Here is a 25,780-nt window from a genome sequence, read left to right on the forward strand (position 1 = left end):
TTTAACCCATTTATATTAATTATGGATGATATTTCAGTCTGAAGATCATCTGTTTTGGCAGATTTGTGGTGTCTCGCTGAGAGCAGTTTAATAACACAGATCTGTGAATTAAATGTACCCTGTGGAGCTTTTAGCCACAAGTTGAACTAAGGAGGAATTTTTTCCATGTGGGTCCATGTTTTGTTTGTAACATGCACAATCATCACGTGTATGTGATACACATTCCTGCAGCCTTTAAATGTAATTCAACACCAATTATTGACATACCGAGGCACTGATAAAGGCAGTGAAGAAGATGGGCACAATCTAGCAAACATGTATTTAAACAATACAGGATTTGAAATATTTAGAAAATCTCAAATGCATTTCATGTGTTTGTTAGACCTCAAGGATACATGCAATACAGGCTGAATTCTCACTGCCGTGTTTACAAAAAAGTGAACAGGACTTGCAACATGCAATACTGAGTGTCAAAGGTGGAGTTTAGCCTTGAAGTATTTAGTCCTCTGAAATGTCTTTTAAAGAACAGGAATTCAGCTGTAGAGCTACACCTCCAAATATCCAGCATGTTTAAACCAAAAGCACTTCAATATTTAAAAAAAAATAATAATCTGACTTGTCCTGCCAACTAGCAGTGTTGGAAACATGCTTCCACACCCTGTCCTGCAGTGATACCATAGTACCATGCTATGGTTGGGTGTGGTCAAGTATAACAGACCACACTATGCTATGCTTTTCCTCCTTCCAAATTCTAGAAGTTACATTAGTCATGACCAACAAGTCACCAATTCTTCTCTACTGACTCTACTGATCATTTCCTGTGTTTACATATAATTTGCATATTTGACAAGAGTGTCAGCAGTACTAATGGAAACTTTCAAATAGAGGAGAGTTCAAATATATTGAATGGCTTTTGCTGCTAAGAGAAAAATCAAACAACAAAGCTCCACAGACGCTGTTGCTCACGGTTTGACAACTTGGCCTATCTCTGTTCTTTCTCAATACTTGACTTTGTTTCCATTATGAGTCAAGGTACTTGTTTTGCCAGGTACTTCTTTCCTCATTCTGTTTTCTGTGTTGTTATGCAGTCCAGTTTGAGACATCCCAGTGGTGACTGTGCCCTTTGTTCACTTAAAAGCTATTAATATTCTGTTGTCAAGATATGTCAAGTTCAGATTTCATAGGAAAATGTATAAAAGTCATCTATTTAAGTAAACATACTGTGATACAGTGATATATGTGAATGGTTTAAGCAAGAAAATCAATGAACTTTACAACCATAACAAATACATATACTACTTCACACAATCCTGTAATAAAGCGTACATAAACAACAGATTCCTGGTTTCATTTGGACTGACTAAGACACATATGGACACACACACACACACACACACACACACACACACACACACACACACACACACACACACACACACACACACACACACACACACACACACACACACACACACACACATATATACACACACATACATATATCATCTGACATCCAGTATGCTAATACTTAAAAGACGGCGCAGCCTTTCCTCCCACCCACCCAATAATTTAATGGAATCAAAAAGTAGGCCAAGCATATGCAGCCACAGTCAAAGACCGCTTTCATGTTCCAGCATGCCACTGCAGTTTACATGGTGGATCTACACAGTGTAACATTTCCATTTTTATCCTTATAGAGGAAAAAGGAGGAGAGGGGAATGGAGATAAACAGGAATAAGGTCTCCACTGCAGGATGAAAGTACAGTTATTTTATATGGAGACTGGAAAATCTTAACACTTTCATTTCTCTAATAATGTATTTCATGGAAGAAGTGAGATAAGCTTGATCAGATAAATTAGGATCACTGAAAAGAGGGAGTAATTCATCTTTGCATTGAAATCCATGTCAAAGATTTTACATATATTTCTTTAAAATCAATTTTAAACCATGGTTATAGCTTCAATTGTCATTTAGTAGCTTTCTGCAGACCACAGATGGACACATTGGCCTGTATTTGACATTCTAAGTAAACCAAAATCTGTTGTGCTCTTTTCCAGGTCATTTGGTACACCCTGGAAGTCTGTGTTTTGGCAAAGTGAGCTATGGCAGGATGTACGATATGAACCACAGCTGTTTTAGCCTACCGCACATTTCAGTACCAACAGTCATGGAAAAACAGAAATATGTGAGGAAGGATGGAGAAAGAATAGAAAGACAGGGGGAGACAGTAAGGCGAATTATGCCTTTTGGAGAGGTCAGCACTTCTTTATAGGGAGTGGAGTGGCTTTTCATAGAAATGTGGCCCAGTTGTTTTCAGCCGCTGATGCACTTGACAGTTCAAAAACAACCCCAGCTGTGGTGAAGAGTCATTGAGGAACCAAAAGATGGGGGTTCACTTAGAGAGAGGACAGAGAAGAGAGAAAAAAGATGAGAAAAAAACTTCACAGAAAGACAGAATTAGGAGGACTGCACAGGACAGACATGGACGGAGATTCAAAAAAGAGAAGACTCAGATATGAAGGGTAGCAGATGTTTCCCTTATGAGAGGTATTATGAGTTGAATCCCTCTACCCACACACTCTAAGTCACATGCTTTCATGTTCACAGTGATATAGGCCAGTGGAGCACACTGTGAGCTCTGTTTGCTTACATGTATATGTATATGTATATGTATATGTATATGTATTTGTATATGTATATGTATATGTATATGTATATGTATATGTATATGTATGTATATGTGTGTGTGTGTGCAAATTAGCATTCACAAGTTAATCTGTACTTTAATGCCGGTTCGTGTGTCATCGAACATACAGTATGTTTGTACAATTCAAGGTGCAAAGCTATACTGGTCTGCTTTGTTTTCAGAGTGAAGCAGCATGTGATGTAGGCATGCCTGCACCCACGTGTAGGCTCTCGCCTACGTGTATCTTCACCATGTGCTCTTCCCAAGTCTTTATTTACAGTCTGAGCACGGAACCGTAAGATGGCTTCCTCCTCCACCGTTTACTTATGTGAGTCTGTGAGTGTGTGTGTGGATGTACTATACATGCTTTCCCCCTGACACAAGTAGGCCAACGGAGCACACAGCAGCACAGGAATGCATGGCATGGGTCCAACCCATTCCAGGCGGCCTGCACTAAATCCTACTAGGACTGGTCCAAATGTAGGTGGAGGGGTTGTAGCACACATATCCCTCCACCACACCCCAACAGCTGCAATGGGGGTGGAGGTGAGTATGTGTGTGTGTATTATCAGCTCCCCCAATGACTGATGTATAGTCTGTATTGTTGTGTCTCTATCTATCATCCACTTTCTCTCTGTTTTTGTTGGAGGAAATATTATCTGATTCTAACTCTCCGAAATCAATAAAGGATAGTGATTTCATTTCATCATGAAAAGAACGGGTGTCTCCGACATTTTCTTCTGATATAATGAATCCTTCTCATTTCTCTGCTGTCTCCCTTTATTATCTTTTTTAAAAATTCCCACACTGTCTTTCTTGTTCTCTCTTGCTCTGATTTGAAGCCAGCTGCTCTGTCTGTCTCCAGGTCCCTCTGGAAAGCACTATAACTCAGAACTCACAACATCTCAAATGGTTTATGATTACTGCTAAAGCTCCAAAAAAGCAGAAGGGAGATGATAATGGACTGTATACAGCAACGTGAAAAACACATCCCTCTTCCCTTCTATCTGCTTCCCATGATACACTTAAACCTTCCCTTTATTAATCCAGCACCTATCTTGCACTGTCCCATATATAACTGTAAGATAACCCAGAGTAATGCACTCCACATGGACAATTTCAAAGATGCAGGCTGTATAGGGATCTGCTGCTACTATACAGAGCCCAACCTGACTTCATGGTAGCTTTTTATTGCTCAGCCTGATTCCTTATAGAGAGGTTCTTTCATCATTCTCTCTGAAAAACTGAAACGTTATAATAGGATTTTCTTTCCATATTGTGAGCTGCACATATATATACTCCAAGTCAGTAATATCAAAGCTCCTTGCCATTTAAATTAACACAGGATAACTATTATTTCATAAATTACAGGTACTATGAGGTAGTCCATATTGCAACTCCATATGCCTAAATGAAAGATTTATTTGATGGATGCACATAAATATGTAAAACTAGAATGAACAAACTGTATAAAGATCATTTTTCATAAGCTAAATCAATTCAGTGTTTTTGTGTTAAATATAACTATTTGTTGTTTTTTGTGGCCTGGCAGCCATCTTGCTACCAGTTTGTCTACATGCCTGTAGGTCTTTTCACCAAAGTATTGCTGATGATGACTCATATCAAGATTTTTTTTCCATTCAGCTGCTCTTAATTAGTTTTCAGTGGACACAGCATAAGACACAGATATGTTGTTGTTGACATTCACAACAAAAGTTTTTCTCTGTTGAAAAGGAAAGGTACCTTAATATTCCTCCTGGGCTACAAGCATATTTGTCTTAGCATATAAAAAAACCCAGTATCATATTTCAATGTTTATGAAGATCAATTAATGAAACTTTATATGTGAAAATAGAAATAACTTATTACTAGCTGATGCCTAGTAAAATACAGTTTGTCTTTGAAAAAGGTGGCGTGCAGTGTCAAAATCTAAATCAAAGGGGAACATCTTGATTGGCTAAGAAAAGTACCTCTGCCTGTGCTCATAGAATTAGGGTTGCAACGTGTAACCTTAATTATTATTATTTATCTAATTCCAAGTTGTGTATCTTTCATGGTGAATCAGAATATAGGTAATAAGTAACACATTAGTCCCATAGGGAAATTAGTCTGCTACAGTTACTCATTAAGCTGCCAGCCTTATGTAGGTCATGGCTGTTTTTGCACATTAAATGTTTTGCTGCTGCTTTGTTATCCATATCTCACTGCCACAGGAGCCACAATATCACCCAGAGACATAAACTTACTCAGTGTGGACCAGCTCAGCTGTTATATTTGGGATAAACAATTTAGTTTTGGATCTTTAGTTGTTACTGTCATCATTTCTGGTAACTGCTTCCCATTTTCAGTCCCATGCTGGTGTGGATTGGGAAATTAGAGCATGTAGTCATGATTCAGTAAAATCTCACTTTCAAAATAATTGATAACATATTACCAGTGTGTGTGAATATGGCCTGTGTATGTGTGTGTGTGTGTGTTGATAATTGGAAGGACACAGTGATAGTAATAAGTGTTTTGACTGTAAGTCTCTACAAAATGTTTTTCTATTGTGTCGTTTGTAAAGCTGCAAGGCCATGTGTGTGTGTATGTTTGTGTGTGTGTGTGTGTGTGTGTGTGTGTGTGTGTGTGTGTGTGTGTGTGTGTGTGTGTGTATGTTTGTGTGCGTGCAGGCATATTTAGTTTTGTGCATTATTAAACTGTGTTCCCTTTTTCACACGGGCACAATGTGTTCTGTACATTTTACATCTATGTGTTTTCGCTAACACTTGGATGCTGCTGACTGTCATGTCTTGACTGTGGGTGTTTTGAAGGCCTTTTGACAAAGTGTGTGTGCATGTGTGTGTGTGTGTGTTTGTGTGTGTGGTTGGGTTTTCACACAGCTGTGTTCACAGTGGTGAAGAAAAGGTACAGATCTTCCTGTCAGCTGTTTTCTCTGTTATTCTCTCAGTACATTTCCCCTCAGTTCTCGATCAAACTTTCGTTTCCTTTGAATATTTTTTCTTTCTTTCACCTACTCTTTCTCACCATTTTCTTTTTTTTAATACTTCTTGCTCTCACACCCCTCCCCACATCTCCCCTTGGTTTCTCAATCTCTCAATTTATCTCTCTGTCTAATCTCTAATTCACTCTAATTCCTGATCTCATCGTTCTCGATCCCCTTCACTAAATCACCTCCTTTATCTACCCATTGTATCGCTTCATCTCTCGATGTTGCCTCTTGCTAGCAAATTACATCTACCCGTCCACATAAACAGGAAACAGCTGAGGTGTTTTGCTCTCTTGTCTTTTTCCTGTCAGTTTCTCAGAAAACTAAACCACCAGAAACGAAGCCAACATCTCCACCAACTGTACAGTGAAACGATTCAGGCAAAACAGGTTCATCATGTGGTTCGAGGTTAGCAGGCTGCATCGTGTTTACAAGTAGCAGGGGATTTAAATGAACACGTGCTTTAGGGTAAAAGACGCACAGTGGCTTTTTTTTTTTCTTCAGCTGCAAGCTGAACTAGGAAATAACTATGAGGCTATCACACTAAAGCCCTGATGAAGTTGAATTTACAGCCTTCAAAACTGCATTCACAGTCTGTGATGCAACAGCAGCGTTAAGACAAGAGCAGGTCAGAAGAAATTGAGGATGTGAACCTTGTGTTTGTGAAATGGCTGCTGTCATACGCCTCTCACTGGGGGATTTTTTCCCGACAGTCAGCAGAAAGCCGATGGCCAGTGATGCAAGTGACCGTCAATCCAAATGTGTGTGTGTGTGTGTGTGTGTGTGTGTGTGTGTGTGTGTGTGTGTTTACTGAAGTCACCACAGCCTACCTACTGTGTTTGTTTACGTGTACTACACACTATAAAGAGCATGTGATTGATTGTGAGTGCCTCTGTCCTTTTTATACAAAAGGTTATAACTAAATAAATCTGTCCACGCATGTGTGTGTGTGTGTGTGTGTGCATACATGTATACATACTTGCACCTCTGTGTGTGTGGCCGGACCTCATACAGAGGGCCTCTTGCTGAGCCCCAAGGCCAGGCTATATTTAGGTGGCTGGTTTTCTCTCTCTTGCTCTCCTTCTGAGTGGTTGAGAGCGTTGCCTACTGATTGGGAGAGGCTGACCACAGAAATATGTTGCCTCTGTGTCTGACCGCCCGACTTTCAGATAACCATATGTGGGAGAACACAAACGGATGAAGACATCAGCGCTGGTTAGCATGTTGGCTTATCATTAGGGCACAGAGCATGTTGGTATCACTGCTGCTAGGCAGAAAACATAATGTGGGACAGACTCTAAGGAAACATAAACAGTCCTTCATTTCTCTTACTGAGTCGCAAAGTGGGGAGTTTTTTTACAATAGCAAAATTCTCCTTTGAAAGTTTTCTTCAAATATCTTGAATGTATCTCAACATAGAGACATAGGACTCTCTTAGATAACTTAAAGCTGCACAAATAAATATTTTTATACAGACAAATGAATGACTATATAGAATAGGAAATGTGTGACTCGTAGTGGTGCATCCATAGAGAATTCTCTCTATCTCACATCTAACTCTGCAGTTTCCTTCAGTTTTAGTGTCTTTCCTCTCATTGTTTTGGTTTTATGACCCAAAACGTTACTATTTTGGTTTGCTTTCATCAACTTTAGTTTCCTGTCACAGCAGGGAGCTGTTAGGAGCAAATAGGTTCTAATAAAAGCCATTAAAAATAACTGACAAGCACCAAACAACAGATGGACAGCGTAAGCAACTAGCCGGTGTACATAGAGAGTGAATATCAGACTTAAATTTGATGGCCAAAACACCAAATGAATGCTTTTGAACAATGAATTGTTGCTGTGTCTGCTGGAAGTATAAATAGGCACTTGTTTGCTTGCATGTTAGCAATGCCAACTTTATAAGGTGATAAAGTGTCAGTGTTGTATTTACAGCATGGTCTGCTGCCCCCATACACCCCACACAATCAATTAATACTGATTTACAATAGAAGATACTGTATATGTATGTTATGGACATCCTATAATTAATTATTTCAACTCTGGACTTGTTTTTTTTATATGCCTAATTTCAATATGGCTGCTACAGAAACTGATGGATGTCTTATCTGGTTACTACATAAAGTGACATATGCTAAAGAAAATGCTAACTGGGAGCTGTAGTTTTTACATACACAAGCTTCTCCCTTTTGAATTTTTTTTATCAAAGCATCAGACAGTTTTGAATGCAATTACTATTTTATATTGGATTATTTTCATGCCATCTAATCCTTGGAAATGCTGCATCAGTCAACTCACACTGTCTATGCAAAGGATGAATAGGATTTTTCTGGGCACCCAAAAACTCAAACTCCTACTTTTTGTCATGGATACATTTTTTTCTTTCTGTCTCAATCAGACACACTAGGTAAGCCATGAAAACACAAGGACTGGATGCATACAGAGACTCTATCACATGATTACCACTGGGACCCTTCACCTTACCCCAATAAGGCCTGGTGAAATTATGGAATGAATTCCTCTGCTGTGTGAGTATGGGCTGACTGGTGACACTGGCAGCTTGTAGAAGGAAGGATAAAGATAGACAGAGGGCGAGGTGGTGTATTGAGGGAGGGGAAGGAGGGTGGTGAAGAAGTGATATGAGAAGAATCTGGGGGAAAAGAGAAGACATAACCTGAGAGGGAGATAAAGAGGGTAAGTAATGAGATGATCTATTTTTGCTTAAAGAGAGAAGAGAGGGCATGAGGAAGTGAAAGCTTAAGATAGACCATGAAGAGATACAGATCAAATCACGCGCTCTTACTTTACCTCTGTACCTCAGTTCCCATAAAAAGACATTTATTCCACAGACAAGACAGCACAAGGACTGACTGGTTAGCCTACAGAAAGACATAGTGTAGTGACACCCAGTAGTTGCTGGTGCAGTGACACATGATACGCTACATACTTTGCGTGCACATATATATATATATATAATGAGTCACATATATATATGTGACTCATTGTAGATGGCAAGCTAAGACACTAGCAACACATGCTAGTAGTAGTCAGTCACAAAAGCTCATTGAGCTTCTTTTATATTTTCTCTGAACCGGGATGTTTACTTCCCCCCGGCTTTTTATTCTCTGATTTGTACATTATTTCATTAGGAGTTATTAAAGATGAAAGAGTTCTCTGACCTGGCTTTCAACTGTGAGTTAACCCTGTAACTAATGAGACAAAAAGTTCACACATTTTTCTCAAAAGACTTATTGTTACCATTGGCTTCTCCCTCTAACCTTTTGCTAACCATTCCCCTTTTGCAATCTATCCTCAGAGAAAGGTTAATTAAAAGTGGATTGGGCAAGGCAGCTAAGAAGCTACACTAGCTTCATCCATTTTGTACTCTCAATTCCCTCAAAGTTTGTGCTGTTAAGACAGCTCGCTACTGGTCAACAGCATGCATTTGCACATTAAAGTTCATCAAAGTTGTACTCAATGTAAAAAAAAAGATTATGTAGATTTAGTCCACCAATTAAGTCAACCCCGCTGATCACAGCAATTGATCACATTCATTTTAAATGCTGCTAGTCATAACAGATTAGAGTAAAATACACTTTATATTCATACACATACAATTCGTGATAGTGTTTTTCCAAACAGGTAATATTGGGTATCTGTAATAGGTAAATCAATAATAAAGATTGTTTGGGTTGAATCAGTTTTAACTTGAAAAAAGAAAAACATTGATTGAAATAAAGAAGATTCATTAATTTCAATTAAAAATCTACGGGTTGTAAACATGTTACAGCCAACGTAACAACTTAGGATCACATTTGACCAATTTCATACACTGTAATTTGTGTTATCTGTAGTCGATTTCATTTTGAACTCCGTTGCATGACCTCAAGAGCAAAGTCTAACTCAATATAGAGAAACATTTGCACAGACACGTCTAAATAGTCATATGTGTATACACATGCAGAAATACTATATTCACACTTAAGAAGTAAATATACAACACATACACACACTCATCTATTACGACAGTAGCCTAAAGCTAACAGATCACTATTTGACAGTAGTACAAGCGAGGCATATTGACTTCTCCTTGTTTGATTTAAGACAAGGCTTCCACTGTTCAACTGTCATTCAGTAGTAACCTCTTTCCCAAAGACCCCTCCCTCAGTCAATCCACCCAGGATTAGTGATGTGGCCGACCCAAGCTGGATTCCTTTGTCTCCACTGTCTTCTGTTTCATTCAGTGTCTCTGTTTGGATGCCGGTGGGAAGGGTGTGTGCAGCGGGGGCAAAGCAGATGTCAGAGCTGAGGATGAATAATGCCCTGAGGGGAAGGAGAGAGCTGGTATAGCCTTTATACCCTGGAGACCCACACAGGCAGGGCAGGGATCTGTTTCAAAGAGGAATCAACTTGTCCTTGGCTACTGAATGACGCACACACTCACATGAGGTGCACATGGATACTAATAAAGTGGAAACCCAATGGAAAAACACAGCAAACCACAACAAAACAGAGATTTGTTTAAGACTCCTGGTTATCATGACATAATTGGCCATGGGCCCACATTTACACAGAAAGATTTTTATTGGTGAATTTTTGTATGATTCTTTGTGCATTCACTACTGGCAATACTTCACTATGAAATACAGAAATAAAACTAGTTTTCTCTTTGCTGGGGACTCCCTCTTAACCCTTGCACTCGTCATTTTTAATAAGTACTGCTGTACCAAAAACACACACAAAGCCCACAGTGTGAAACGCAGTCGCAAAAGGGCTGTGTGACTTATGCAGCTGCGACATAGCTTTTGTCCCTTAAGCAGAAGAGCATAAAAACACACACACACACACACACACACACACACACACACACACACACACACACACACACACACACACACACACACACACACACACACACACACACACACACACACACACACACACACACACACACACTGTAGGAGGGCTTCCCTGTCATCTTGTTGGCAATAAAGTGGGCCCCAGATGTCTGCCTCCCCGTTAGGAGACACACAAGCTCACACTGTCACTCACCATGCCTTTGTTCTCAGACAGCAACATATTGTTTGTATACAATATTCAGACTCAGTATGCATAAATGTTGCCACAGACTCCAAGGACAGTGCAGGACAGAGCACGCTGACATGTTTTTGCTTCGTCAATAAATCTGAAAATCAATTGATGAAATAGAAATCCAGTGAATATTAAAGGTCAATAACTTTGCATAGACTAGGCTGACCTGACTTTGTTTATTATTCCATCTCATTACTCTATCACAGCATCAAGCTACAATAATCTCAAGTATTCTCCTTATCTTTTCGTGATAATCAACCACACCTTCTGGAATTTTTTCTACCTAATCAAATCATCTCTTCAGGGTGACCTCTGTTGCTATGTGCGTGGGAAGAGAGGGCAGAAAATATTACACTGGTATTTCATCAGTGCCAAACTGAAACTCCAAGGCAATTTCGAGGGTGACATTTTGATGATGTTTCTGACATACGGTGCAATGGAACTTAAATATAGTGAAAGTTTTTCAGGATATTTGCATTTATGTTTTATATCTTATATATTGACATAAACTCATAACGCAGATTGTGTTTATACCTTAAGAAAATTTGCAATGCACCGAACCACAAATTGAACCTTTTTAAAAACGTGTACGAGCAAAGGCTGTTTATATAAAATCACCTTACATGTTCCAACAGCTATCAATTATTAACAGTATATTATCAAAATGATGTGTTTCTGCTCAAGCACTTTCTCTGCAATCCACTTATTTTCACGTGTCAAAACATCTTGCTCAAATGAGTCATTGCAAAACCCTGTCCGGGGAGGATTGCAAAATCCAGTTAAATCTGGATCACTTGCGCTCTGTGTTACTGTTGGATGATTCCTGATATTTTCATACAAAACAAACCACACTGGGCCATACAGTCTGACACACCCTGGGAATCTTTGACCTGCTTGTACAATGATCGAAGAAAGGGAATTCAAAGCAGTATGGAGCACAGAGAATTTGTACCAAAAAAAAAAAAACTGCCAGTGGCATTTAAGAAAAAATAATCTGAAATAAAAAGCTTAAATATGGCTGAAATCTCTCATTGTGCTTCATGCTGACAGACTCCAATAATTTAAAACTACAATACCCACACTCCCCAGCTGTTGAGGGCTAGAGGCCTCGTGCTAGCCAGTGTTTGGAGAAGTAAAGCCCGACTTAAACACAAGCCCAGTCACCTTCCCTCTCTGTGCCCTCCGCCCCCATGCCCTCGGCTCCTGCTAAACCAGCTCTTCTCGTTCCCTCCTTTGTCTGTGTGTCAAAACGAGCCAAATGTTTTTCTTTTTCCGCCTGCTGCTAAGCAACCTGGGGGATTCAGAGTGCTGCAAAGGATTGCAGTCTTAATCCAAACTCTGGGTTTTGCAAAGTCAGCCGGTTCGGGTGCAGTGGTATTGTGTATATCGGTGCCCTGGCCAAGTGAACACTGTTTTCCAAGTTTTTGAGAGAATCCTCACGAATGGTACCATCTGTCACAGCCTATCACTTAAGTGGTGGTATTCAAAGTTGTGTTTGGATGGAGATCGGAACGCTGAGTTTTACTTTCAAGTGTCCAAAAACAACCCACCATGTGCATGAGCATTTGGATGTAAAGGGATTGGATTTGCTGATCAAGGCAAGTAACAGACCTTTTAGGGCATAGTGCTTATGAAATGTTCCACAGTTGTTCCCAAAATACAGAGCTACATCAACATCACTGACAGTCGTCAAGTCCATCAGTGCAGCAGATTTTCTCAGTTTGCATTTTTATATTCTACAGCATTTTATAGCACCATTCCTTTTATTACATTTAGCAGCAGAGTCTGTACCAGCTAGGATAATGCTTATAGAATATGTGAATCCATCTATACATAAAGCAGGTTTCTGTCCCAAGAGAGAAACAAATGTCAGTAAGGCAGGAGAAATGCTGACTTGATCTCCTCTCCAGTCCTCTTGGCACAGATGTCCCACAGTATTTAAAGACTAAGAGGTCAAATTCCTATCTGGGACTCAGTGAGGCAACATCAGCATTGAAAGTTTGTGTGGTGTACCAGACGCAGTCTAAGATCCTCCTTCAAGTATACCATCAAATGCAACTGTGATACAATAAAATTTAAATAATAATAATTATTTGATTATTAATGTGTGCTTTTAGCTGTAATTGAATAATACAGAAAAGTATGTAAATAATGACACAGCTCACAGGGAATATGATGCCAAGATAGGAAATCTTTTATTACAGAGAAAAAAAAACTTTTCTTCCAAAATATAGAAATCTGTACAACTTCCGCACAATCAATTTACATGAACTGTACAAATTTACAGCAGTTCATCACAACATACCCAAGGAAAAGAAACTCAACACGATAAAGATGTACTGACATGAGATCACAAGATAGACAGCTTTTCATCTTGGGTAAGCTCAGATTTTTTTGTCTATTTTCTGGTTTTGTAAGTAAATAGAAAAAAAAAAGGAAAAAAAAAAAGAACAAAAAGAAAAAGAAAATAAAAACAAAGGATACGTCTACACTTACAGATCATGGAAACTAATATTTTTTTTACCAAAACAACTTTGGTCCTTGCCAACACTCCCATCACAAATGGCTTCACTTACGAAAAGCGTTATCCATGTTAAAAGATGAAATACAAAAGGAATACATCTAAAAACACCTCAGGATAGCAATTATTGGCACTTCCCATGTGTAATGTTATGTACTCTACCATTTGTTGTACAGTTACAATACATTCTACAATATGTAAAAACACCTCAAATGTGAAAGTGGCAATAATTCAACTAATTGATGACAATATTGACACAACAACAACAAAACTGCTGTTCCCTTCCTGTTTCATGTCTCAACATGCACAACTTTTCCATAAGGGTATTTATTGAATGTCTGAGGCCTGAGTTTGGCAATACATTCCAGGAGAGACTCCTCGCGTCTCAAAGAAAATGTCACACAACTTCAACTTGACATATTTAGTGCATTTTATGTGCTATTTTATCTCTGACTACTCAAAGCACTCTTACAACAATTCTGTAACCTATGTGCGCACAAGCTGAATGGATGCCATTTAAATAACCAATATTACTGAGGACTTAGACCATTTTCATTGGTGGTAGTATAGTTCAGGTGTTGAAGGGAATTTTGGATTTTTTTATTATTTTTATTTTGTAGGTCTAAAAACAAGTTATAAGTGGGTTAGATCACCAGACTAAAAATCCTCTTAAAAAGCGGATGAAAAGGAGCAAATGGGGATGGCAGCGTGGATGAGAAAATCTACCATTGTGACCATAAAATACATCTAGACAAAAGTGAGACAGGACGATCATCTCACATCCGAAATATAGACCAATCTCATGACATCTCGTCACATGACTTAAAAAAAAGCTATAATGGAGCAGTGTGATTTAAAACTGGTGTCCGTCATGGAAACCAAAGCTCTGGGCTCCCATCCCAGCGAGCTCCTCTCCATCTGGCCAACATAGAATCACTGCTTTTCACAGATTGCTGAAGGGAGTATCAGCAGAGAGCAGGGGAGGAGGGGGTTAGGGGGTTGCAGTGCGTCAAAGGCTATAGCTCTATTACCCATGATCCTCTCAGGCTTAGGGGAGCTTAAACACCCATAGGTCTGGCGATGACTGGTGAACCAGCCTGCCGTGACAGATTTGGCCAGTGGCTAAGGCCCGAGCGGCGCCTGTAGCCGCCCCCAGCATCTGTTCCAGCTTGCGGTTACCACTCAGCCCCAGAACCAGGAGTGAAATTGGGGTACGTCAGACAGCCATCACATCCTTTCATATGCGTGTAAACAAAGTTGCTACTCAAACTCAGTAATCAAGTGCAGCGCAATCCAGTGAGATGAAAACAAAAAAACAATGGCCTAGTACCCTCAATTCTTCATCTTTTATCCATGTTTCCATGTTTCTCACTAGCCCCCCTATTGCAGCTTGAGCACCCCATGCGCGTGTGCTGGTTTTTATCCATCACTGCTAAGGGAGGTTTGAGGGCTTCCGGTCAGGGAGGGGGATGTTGAATAAGTCCAGAGGAGGGGCTGGAGGGATTTTAGCTGCCCTGGACAAATGAGTCCGGCCCTGGCCCCCCCTCTCTCACACACCAGCTCCCCGTCCCTACCTTCCTTACCCAACTCCCCGCGGTGATGGATGATGATATGTGTCACATTAAGTCTACCTGCATCCACAGGGGGTCAGCTAGCAGCATGCTGGCTTGCTTTTGGCTTAACAGGAGGTCTGAGCTGAGGGGTGATATGTGGCACTTGAGGCACTCTAACCCCCACACTAAGGGGTGGGGAGGGGCTGGAGGATGTTGCAGCTGCCAGGCTGGAATGGGACACCTCCAGTGAGGGTCTGGGCAGCACATTGCGCACCAGGCTGGCTCACATAAGCCTGATATTAGTCTAAAAATCACAAATGGCTCATAATTCATGACAATGAGGTCTCTGTAAGGCAATGCACCACACAAAAGTCTTTCCCTTAAAAAGACCTTGGAAATAACTAATATAAATGAAAATAGAAGGCTGACAAGGCCTGGTGTTGTTTATAATTCAAGTTACAATTAATCTCTGAACAGTCGGTGCTCCAGACCTCCCTTTGGCCAAAGTCTCACACAGTCATCACTTAGTCCAGACCTTTCAGACTAACCTTTTTTTTTTTCTATCAGCAACACAAATCACCATCTGTGTGTGTCTGGGGGGGGAAACAGCTTAGCTCCGCATACTGCCAGAGCGCTGATGAACAGTGCCATATGAACGGATGACAGAATGTTTCTAACATACCACCAAAAAATACTCTCCACCTAAAGAAAAAAATCAACAGCTCTGAAATGTTCACAAATACAGTGTAAAAAATGGTTTTGAAATCCAGAGTTGCACACTCCCGATTCAATAGACATTAGTCTATCCCAACATGGGAGCTACAGTATGAACAAATGGCTAAAAATGGGGAGGGCAATAAAAACGGTGTGAAAAGATGACATTCGAATGGATGGAATGCAGGCGATTTTCTCTAAAAAGTACACATCCCACACAATCTCACGTCAAAGTGCATTCAACGTCAATTCTAACAGGGCCACAAGACCAGAATTTGGGTAAAATAGGCCCCCCCTTTGCTACACTTTGAATTTTGGTGATGAAGGAGACGACAAAATAGTGAGGGAAAAGGGGCAAATTAACAACACAGGAACTTGATTGTGAATTTCAACAACATTCATTAACTAGGGGAAGGGGGGAGGAGACTGATCCCCTGCCCTCCCCCTGGAAAGCTACACATACATGGGTGATGGGAGGGCGACAGTGCAATGGGACACACTGATATCCATAGGTAATAGGTGTCACAACACATTCCACTTGCATTCAGGCCGAGAGTAGGTTGAGATGTAAGCTCAGGTCTGATGGTGGAAGGTGGAGGAAGAGAGGTTAGACTGAAAACCTTTGCTCTAACAGCTACAGGTTAGAGAAAACTAATTCCCTGTGGTCCAAAAAGGGTGTTTTATAGAAAATAGAGATGCTATTGTTGGGCGTTTCTTTAACCTGTGCTAAGATATCGAAAGGCATAGTCTAAACCTCAACTTCTTCCTCACCCAGGAAACAAAACAAATTAAAAAACATCAAATTTTAAAACCCTCTGGATTTTGAAATTCGAGGGGGGTAGCTCCTGGTAAAAATTCCTTACAATTTAGGTTTTGGTGTTTTGCGGTGGTGTGTTGAACATGTACCCATAGTAACCACAAGTAAGAAAAGTGCAAAGTCAATGTTGATAGCCCCTTCAGAGATGGAGCTGATCACCATGTTGTTTACAGTCGGGGTGGGGGTGGTGGGGGATGGAGTCAGTCTCCATGGGGGTTCCTGGTTGGTTGTTGGTTGGTTGGTTGGTATAGCTGCCCCAACAGTTCCATTTCCACAAAGCCTCTCCACAAAAAAAAAACAAAAACGGAGTGCCCAGCTGATCCAATGACACAACAAAATAGATGATAATGGGGAGAGAGGGTAAAAAATATCAAACCTACAAGGTTTCCATCACCTGGACGATAGGCCACATCCTCTGTTTTTTTTTCTTTTTCTTTTTTCTTCTTTCACTATTTCATTTCATATTCTTAGCTTTAAAAGGCTCACCCTGACCTGGTCAAATGATCTGACCAGCCACGGCGTGACCCTGAACAAAAAGTAGGCCGGGGTGACAGTATGCCTCTTTAACTGGACACAGTCATCATATTGTAGGCTTTGGAGGGACTGGTTCTGCCCAGCACCATCAGTTCCTCCTTGCAGCTGTGGTGACTGTCCACCATGGGGCTCACCGACCCGCTGTTTCCTGAGGGGGAGCTGCTGGTGGCTGTTACCGGCATTATCATGGGGCCGGGCTGCGACTCATACAGGACGCAGATGGAGCCATCCTCGCCAATGCGGTAGGACACCTCGAAGGGGTCCACCCAGAGCGTGAGCTCACTGGGCAGCAGCATGTAGAGTTGCTGGATGGTCAGGCCAATGCGCTGGCCCGCCTGCCCCACCAGTGGGTCCATCTTGTGGTTGATGCGAATGCAGCGGTAACCTGAACCCTTGCAGGGTCTGTCTGGGAACCAGTGGTGCTTATAGTGCTCTGAAGGGATACAAACAAGAGAAAGAAGATGGAGAGAAAGTTTAGCTGTGGAGTGATTACAAATCAGGCTGCATGTAATAACTTGTACTGAGGGTAAGATAGTAAGGACATGTGCACTGATAAAGGTTGAGATTAGAGGGGCCAAATCGAAAATTACACATAACTGTGTTGATACTATTGATAGAAATGCTACACACAAACACGGGAACTGGGTTGAACTAAAGTTGAACAAAGGTTGAAACAGAAAACAGACAGACTGTACTTTGTGTTAGATAAGACCACCTAGGGCTGTAACGGTATGGATTTTTGTTACTGTGGTGAAAAAGCAACGTATCCCTGTGGTTTGACAGTTTTCCAATGCCCAAACCTCTCGAAAAAATGAATTGCGGCTTTTTTGTTTATTATAGTAGTATGTCTGTGTATGATAATGTTGCTGTTTTGATTAAAACAGCAACATTAGCCCCCCCCCACCCCCCCTCCCCTCCACCCCCCTCACCCTCCCCAGCACAACGCAGCAGTGGATTCGGCTCAGCTCGATTCACTCAGCGGGCCACAGAGGCCGTGTAAAACACAAAAACACACAGCCGGGGCCCACTGCTGCCTCTCCCACTGTGGAGTTAGATAGTCGGAGGCAAAGCACTGCACCCTTCCAAACCCATGATTGCTACGCATGGCAAAATGCTGTCAGGAAAGATTTCTTGCCTGGAACAGCGATGTTGAGAACTATGATTGACCCCCACTGCATTTGCCGCCTCTGTCCACATACAGGCTGGCTCACACGGGTCAAACTACTCTATAATACAAAATATTCCATCATCTGTTGTTAAGAATATGCATAACAAACACCAGAGTGGCGTGTGTGTGTGCCTTCAACTCCACTCGTGAGGCAAGTGAGGATTAATGCAGACACTCAGAACTGCTGTGAGTATCAGAAAGCTGGTGACAATGGTGAGTTCACGGACATTGCCAGCCTCTGTAATTTTCACCAGCAAAAAAAAAAAAAAGGAAATACGAAAAAATAAAATAAAAAAAATTGCTGTGATGGTAATTAGCTCAACCCCACGGGAGGCATCACATGACTGAGTATTGCAGTAATGCCGTCATTGCCAAAGCCCAAAGTCCATGTGATTTAATAAACATTGTGGCTGTAAAACTGTTTATTGTCAAAAAAATAGATCATAAAAAGCAACTGTGGATTTAAAAGGCTTAAGAGAACTGTGTGATAGATTATAGTTTATTATATTCTTTAATTATTTAAAACCTGCCTAAATGTTGGATAAATTAATCTGCTACAAAACATTAACGTCTATTGTTTAACAGTGTGTTCATTTAGGTTGTTTCCAAATATTAAACAAGAAATCTTTGCGATTAACAGGAGCAGATTTTACCTTGTGTTATGCGTTTTTGCCAGGGGGCAACTTCTGGGGTTATGAAACGGGATGAGATCTGACTTGTTAAAGGTGAATCAAATCCATTATTCTGTCAAAACCATGAGCTGTAACTTTAGAGATTGAAGAAAGATATTTTTGTATAAAAAAAAAAACATTTAAAACCCACTTATTTAGTTTCAACTAATGTAATTGATCACTTTTGTGACAGCATGTTTCTTGTTATAATTAACCCAAAGCTGCTAAAAATAAGCAAAATGTACTTGTTTTCACAAAGGTACAGGGCGTCCAAGAGTGCAGTGGCAAAGAAAGGAAAGAAAAACATCACCACCTGTTCTAGGCCTGATAAGCAGCCATAAACAGGCAGCCAGCGGCACCCTGGGCGTACGTGACAAAGAGAGGGCCATTGAATTGCACAATCCCTCCCCTGGCCGTCGTCAGTGTCAAAGTCTCCCATGACTGGCTGAACAAAAACACCAAAAGTGTTGAAGTCTCAGCCAGCCATCTGGGACACACTGCTCCGCCTCTTAAAGGGAGAGGATCCTATTTTTCTCATCTGTGTGGAAGTTTTTTTAAGGAGATGCAGTGAAACCACTGACTCAGAGTGACGACACAGTCATTTTAGTGGTTAAGATGATGAGAGGAAAATTAAACTGTTGACTGTATGGTTTGGGTATATAAAAAGGAAGTAAATTGTGACTCCTACTTTTCTTACAACTTCACTTTCGTCATATTAGAAAACTTCCCAACCTTATTTCACTGTGATGTATGAACAGTTTTAAATCTCTCCTTTGTTCTGACCTTTTCATTTACTGACCTCCCTGTTTTAGAGAGCATACCTACCCCCCCCATTTACTCTGACAAGGCTCATCCATATTGAGTTCCCCATTCATGCTTACTGCATTGTGGCCAATGAAAAACGCTGTAAGTGAAGTAGGCCAGCATTCAGGCTGGGGCCCAGAGGCCACCTGTATGCATCCACAGGATAATAACACCCCCTCCCTTCCTTCCTCCGTGCACCCTGTCTTATCACAGAAGGCTGTATATTGCCGAGCTAATGGAGGGGCTGGCACTCGTGAAAGAACACAAGGGGGCCTGGATGATTTTTCAGCTTCGGACTGAGCCACAAAGGCAGTTACCTACAAACCCCCGAGCAGCTGGGAAAGGATCAGCTCAGCGGGGCCTATTCTTAAAAACGAGGGCACACAGGAAAAGGAGGAGGTGAGGGGCGGAAATGGGCAACGGGAAAAAAGTAAGCAGACGAACGTGCGCTTAACACCGAAAGAGGGTTGTTTATTCATTGTAGCTGACCTCTCACAACGCTTGAAGTGAGCATGCTCTGGTTTGGCCACTAGGACGCTGGGTATTTTCCATTGGAGGCCATTTTCTAGAGGAGCGTCAAATCTCGCTGCTGGTAAACAGGAAGAATCAAAACCTAGACAATTACGTAACCATTATGATTTCAACTTGGTCATTGGGACTAATTTCCCCCCCTCCCTTTTCCCGTCAGCTAAGCACAAACACGAGAAGCAAGGCGCTCAGCTTTTCAGTACACAGACACAATAGCAAGTGATTGTAGTTGTGTTTCCAAGCACAAAAGCACTCTGGCTGGCCTAGTTTAGCAACGAGCCCCACAGGGTACTATCACACACACTCCGTTTTGTTTTCACATAAACTGCCATGTGGTCAACATGAGTCTTTGTTATAAAATATTCTTTTTTTTATTTAAAGTAGATTATATTAAGTTACATGGTATTATGGTATTTCTGTATCAACAGCAGTTTTAGGAAAGGTTGAGGTTTAGCACACAACATAAAACCTTACAATTTACACCACTTTGATGTGATTAATGTTCATGTGCTCTAAGTATAGGGTGGTTTACCGTGTTTCAGTGGATTTCCCCTCCATTTCCTCACTCATTATTCTGCACTGCCTCCATCTTTAATGTCCTCCTATAGGCTCCCACCATAACATCCCCTCCCCCACACACAGAGGCCTCACAACAGACTATGTTTAATCCCAACTTTTGTCTGTTTACAAACACGGTGTTGTAACTCAATTTGATTTTCTAGAATATTAAATTTATCAGAATTTAATGTATCCTTTATCACACCTCTGGCCAACATGTTGCAGTTTTTTTCTGTGGTGCCAAATGGTGAGTTTAGGGTCGCCTTTGTACTCCTGCATTGTTTTTTCCCCCACCTCCATGAAAGAAAACAAGTACAAATCTTTTTATTTTAACGCTTATATTGTGTTGTGTTCTTTATAGACTATTCCTATTGTTCTTTTTTTTCTCTGAAGAGTGGTTTTCATTTAAAAAACGGGAAAATGTTCGGTAAGTAAGACTTTGAGGCCCTTATATAGGATATGTAGGTCATCCGCTGCTCAGGAGATGGAGTGAGGCAGATGTATGGCAGCTTTAGAGCCCCAGAGACTGGAATGTGTTTACAGCAGGAAATGAGACACAATCCCTGAGCAGCAATGTTCTCTAAAACTCTTACAGTGCTCAAATTAAGCCAGTAGGAAAAGCCCTGGGCGCGTAAAGGCGTCATATCCTGGGAAATAAATAAAAACTGCGCTTTGTTTACCATTCATTGACATGTTGTTTGTTTTATGAATGTGAGATGTGATGAAAATAAAATAATAAAAACAACTAAATTTAACGTTAAATTAAACTTGAATTGAAACCCCCATTGTGCGTTATGGTAAAAAAAACAAAAAAATTCACAGTAGAAACAAGCCAAACAAAAGTCGAATGCTGTATTTTACACGACGGAGATTTTTATAAAAATGAGAAAATCGGAACGTTAATTTAATTAATAGTAAAAATCGGTCTGACGTTGGATGTGTTTTCATTATTAACGCGTTTAGTCCAACGCATTACGTAATTGAGCAGCCTCTACTAACTCACTAGGGGCTGTTTGGCTTCATCGACCGAGGCGCACTTCCTTGTTTGAGCCAAGAGCCTCTTTCCATCTTTCCACCCCTCCTCCCCCATCCTCCTCTTCCTTCTCTCAAAAGTAACATATTTACGCTCCTGATTTTGTGTCTTTGTTTTAAAATATTCGATTTTGTATCAATTTAATCGTCGAATAATCGTTTTAGATCACCCGGAGTGTTTATACCCACCCCCACCCTCTCTCTCCTTCGTGCGCAAACATTGGTGCGCTGATAGTGATAGTTGAGAACAAAGAAAGGCTTCTTCTGAATCCCTCTCAAACCGACTAACATCCGAATTAAAGCACTCACCGATTAAACAAAACATAAACTTCAATCGTGTACGTTTAGTTTACAACGTGAGTCGCGTTAAAGAAATGTTGCGTGGGTGTAAATGAGTCATTTTCTGATTTTCCTTACCTGACAAAATGTCCTGTAAGCTTTGGTTGAATGTTTGGACCTGTCGATCGTTTACGTGTCCTTTTACCCTCAGAAATCTCGACAGAAATCCGACGGCGGCGGTGATCTCCGGCTTCATCGTTCCCCGGGCACAAAGGGTATGCATTGAGAAAGGCAACGGCGACGATCCGTGCGCGTTTCTTCTTTTTTCTTTACGTGTTTGTCCGACTCTTCGTCTTTCTCTCCGCTTCTGGGCTGCGATCCTTATCTGATGGCGCTTGTGTTGTTTCTCTTGACATTTATTTTGTCGAGGTAGAGGGAAAATTGTTGTTTTTTTTCCAGAGAGAGTCCGTATGCGAGGACGGTACAGTGTTGGATAACAGACGCCTGTTGTTGGTAAATAACAGGGGGTTGGGGGGGCGGGGGGTCCCTTGAGATGCCACGTTTACCGACCCTCCCAGCTCACTTTCCTCCACCAGAATGAAGGTCTTGGTGTGGGGGAGAGGGTTTTTATAGCGCCCCCTCCCTCCCCACTGCGCTGACACAAGCCGCTACAGCAACAACAGCTGACCAATCGCTGCTCATGCCACAGTCTGACGAGCCTCATATAGGAGGAGTGCAGCCTTCACGTCACAGCTCTGAAAATAAACAGAGGTACACACAGCATGAAGCCACGGTGCGTTCAGGGGCTGTCCGCAATACGGGAAGTAGAAAAGAAAAAAAGAAAAAACGGAACAAAAGCGAAGAAAACAAAGAAAAAGTCCGGAGATCCTTGTTGAAGAAGTTTGATTCAGCAGCTGCAACTAGAAACGGTATATATCGGATGTAGCCTGATTCATTGTTTCTTTATTCTAGTCGTGTATTTCTTTGTCTTCATGCCTGTTATATATAATGTCTTTATTTTTATAGCTATTCTGTTTATATAAAACAGAGGTTACAAAGTGCTTTGACAGACAAAGCAAAAGCAGCACAGCAAAGACATACAATACAGAGAGCAGCAACAAGGCCAACATTAACAAGATGACAAAGAAATACAGTAAAGAAATGATGAAAATATACTATAGAAAAATAAAATCGAATGAAATAAAAGACAATGACAATAAACATACAACATCACATACAAGCTAGTCGGTAGAAATGAGTTTTAAAAATGGATTTAAAAGAAGTTACAGATTTGCAAGCCTTATTTCCTCAGGCAGGATATTTTGATGTTGTATTTTGCACATGTATGTACACTGATCGAATAATAACAAAAACAGGGCAACTCACACTGTGTCTATCCAGTTAAATTTGGTTTAGTTTCCCTCAAAAGCTGAGGAGTAACATGCAGTTCTGATCTAATCTTTTAACATGTAAACCTGTACTTTGTCACCTGGTAGCAGTCTAGTAACTATCTCCAAAGCCCAAGATAAACATGCCGCCTATAGAGTATGGAGCTCAAATATAAAGACATTACCTTTAAAACTCAGTTAAAAACGTTTATGGTCTCCATTTGTCTAAACCAAAAGTACTTTTCAAATTATTAATTTTGGTTTACATGATTTTAATTGTATTGTAATGTCTGAAGCTTTATTTATTGTATTGTTATTGCCTAAAATCTGCAATACTGTTACAGATAAAAGTGGAAAAGTGTATGTTTTGTGTGTCATTCAACGAAAAAAGCCAGTTTAAATTTCCCTCAAGTAGATCTTTCCCATTTAAGTATTTATAATCCTTGTTTTGCACAGGAATGGGGTGTCCTGGAGGCAAAGGGTAATCACAATCTCCTCAGCTAAGTCTGACCAGAGATGTTTGTTGCATGTCAACCCCCATCTTCCTCCCCTTGTTTCATGTCAGCTGTTTCCTCTCTAATAATAATAATCTCCCCCACGCCCACAAACACAATATCCAATGTTTTTTTTATTAAAAGTAGCAGAATTTCATCAACCCACAAAGTGACACTAAATCCTTCAATTTATTTGAAAAACCGAATTCACCAAATTTGGAGATACGGGATTTTTCATTAGACTGTGTCCTTTTGGAAGTATTCCCCAATTCTACAATTTTCACAAGAATCTTTTTAGTTAATGTAAGTGTGGTAAATTAAGCTGTGGGTTCAACAATTCAATCTAATAGAAATAATGGTGGACATAACAGTTTATTTCAGTTTAATACATATTTAAAAAATGTTATGTCTCCCTTTTTTTGGTTTGATTTTTTTACTGAAAACTAAATTTGGAACTTAAACTACTTCTTGTAAAAATAAAAAACAACAACATTTGGGCCCTGATCAGATTGTTTACTGTACTATAATGTACTGCATGTTCAAAGGCTTTTTTTCAGGTCAAGTCAGGTGTGTGTGTGTGTGTGTGTGTGTGTGTGTGTGTGTGTGTGTGTGTGTGTGTGTGTGTGTGTGTGTGTGTGTGTGTGTGTGTGTGAGAGAGAGAGAGAGAGAGAGAGAGAGAGAGAGAAACAGAGAGACAGAGACAGGAAGAGAAAGCGAGACTGTTTACAATACCTTACTTAGGGATATCACCTCAGCTGTGCCTGGTTATTTCTTGCTCTGTGATTGTGTACGTGTGTGTGTGCAGGTTAGCAGATCTGCGGGTGAAAACAGCAATCAGCTCAAGAAAAAGTTCATCTTGTGTTACCCCATTAAAGACGGGGGAGGCAGCGTTACGCCAGGAAGCAGAGAAATCTGCTTTCTTTTCAGAGACCGGCCCCTACGTGCTCATTAAAATTAGTGGAAAAATACAGGCTGATGCTGTGCTTTGTTTGTTGCAGACACAGTCGTGATGACCTGCTGAGTGCTCCAATCATGATGCAATCAGACATAGAGCAAGGCCACACTGATTGGTTCAACCTCTGGCCTGGAGGTGTACAAAAATGCATATAAAATGTGTATGTCTGTCCAAAACACACAAACAATAATAGTGTAATAATCAGTGTAATAGTGATTTAATCATGTGGCCAACTTCAATTCTTCTCTAATATTGACCTGCTGTCACTTATCTGACCATGTAACTGTTTTAAGACACTATTTAGAGTCCAAATCTCTTCGACAAACTAACATGATGCCCTGGTGTGTGAGTTCTGACTGCTACTTCACACACACACACACACACACACACACACACACACACACACACACACACACACACACACACACACACACACACACACACACACTGTGTTTATTTGTGAGGGTTTCTCTAAGGAATCATTTCACATGTACAACATAGCAGTTTGGGAAATAAACTTTTGTTTGGAGCAGGAATTTCTCCAATTGTGTAATACAGCGGTGACATTTACTGTTCCAAAACTGAGATTTGTCACCCTTGATTGGCCTCGTAATAACCACCGCCACAACATTATGACTCACTCGCTGTTAAATGGCAAATGACAGTGTTTACATATGGACTCTTCAAATCATATACGAGTTCAAACATGTATGCACCCTCACCTTTTCAACACACACGCATGCAGACGGACACGCACTCGCACACACACATTCAGAGTAACAGATTCGCCCACAGTTACACACCACCTTGCTATTTTATGAGATGGTGCAGAGTTTCAGTATGTTCTAGAAAAACAGATTACAGATGCAAACTAACACATACCTCAGACAGCTGCACACATTGAGGTTTAATGCAGGCAAGAATTTCATTGGTAACTTCAACATCATTTCAATCATAACTAGGTTAGCTTTACCTCAGCTGTGATTTTTCACATTACGCC

At 40.7% G+C, this 25,780-nt stretch overlaps 1 protein-coding gene across 1 annotated transcript; it reads right to left on the reverse strand.

Annotated features, from left to right (window-relative positions):
* Window positions 1–12,935: 12,935 nt before the first annotated feature.
* btg1 (B-cell translocation gene 1, anti-proliferative) lies at window positions 12,936–22,526 on the reverse strand. The gene is made up of 2 exons (XM_062443391.1): window positions 22,082–22,526; window positions 12,936–17,336 (listed from the first exon to the last, which is right to left on the reverse strand). The coding sequence occupies exons 1-2, from the start codon at window positions 22,224–22,226 to the stop codon at window positions 16,933–16,935; spliced, it is 549 nt and encodes a 182-aa protein (XP_062299375.1). The 5' UTR covers window positions 22,227–22,526; the 3' UTR covers window positions 12,936–16,932.
* Window positions 22,527–25,780: the final 3,254 nt, after the last annotated feature.

Source organism: Scomber scombrus, chromosome 22 (assembly GCF_963691925.1).
Source record: "Scomber scombrus chromosome 22, fScoSco1.1, whole genome shotgun sequence".
In the NCBI taxonomy this organism is placed as follows: Eukaryota; Metazoa; Chordata; class Actinopteri; order Scombriformes; family Scombridae; genus Scomber; species Scomber scombrus.

What these genes read in the sequence shown, in the direction of transcription:
- btg1 (XM_062443391.1), bottom strand. Translation starts at nt 22,226, where the DNA reads ATGCATACCCTTTGTGCCCGGGGAACGATGAAGCCGGAGATCACCGCC. An exon ending in CTTACAGGACATTTTGTCAG is followed by an intron (nt 17,337 to 22,081) that starts GTAAGGAAAATC and finishes GTATCCCTTCAG; the next exon opens with AGCACTATAAGCACCACTGG.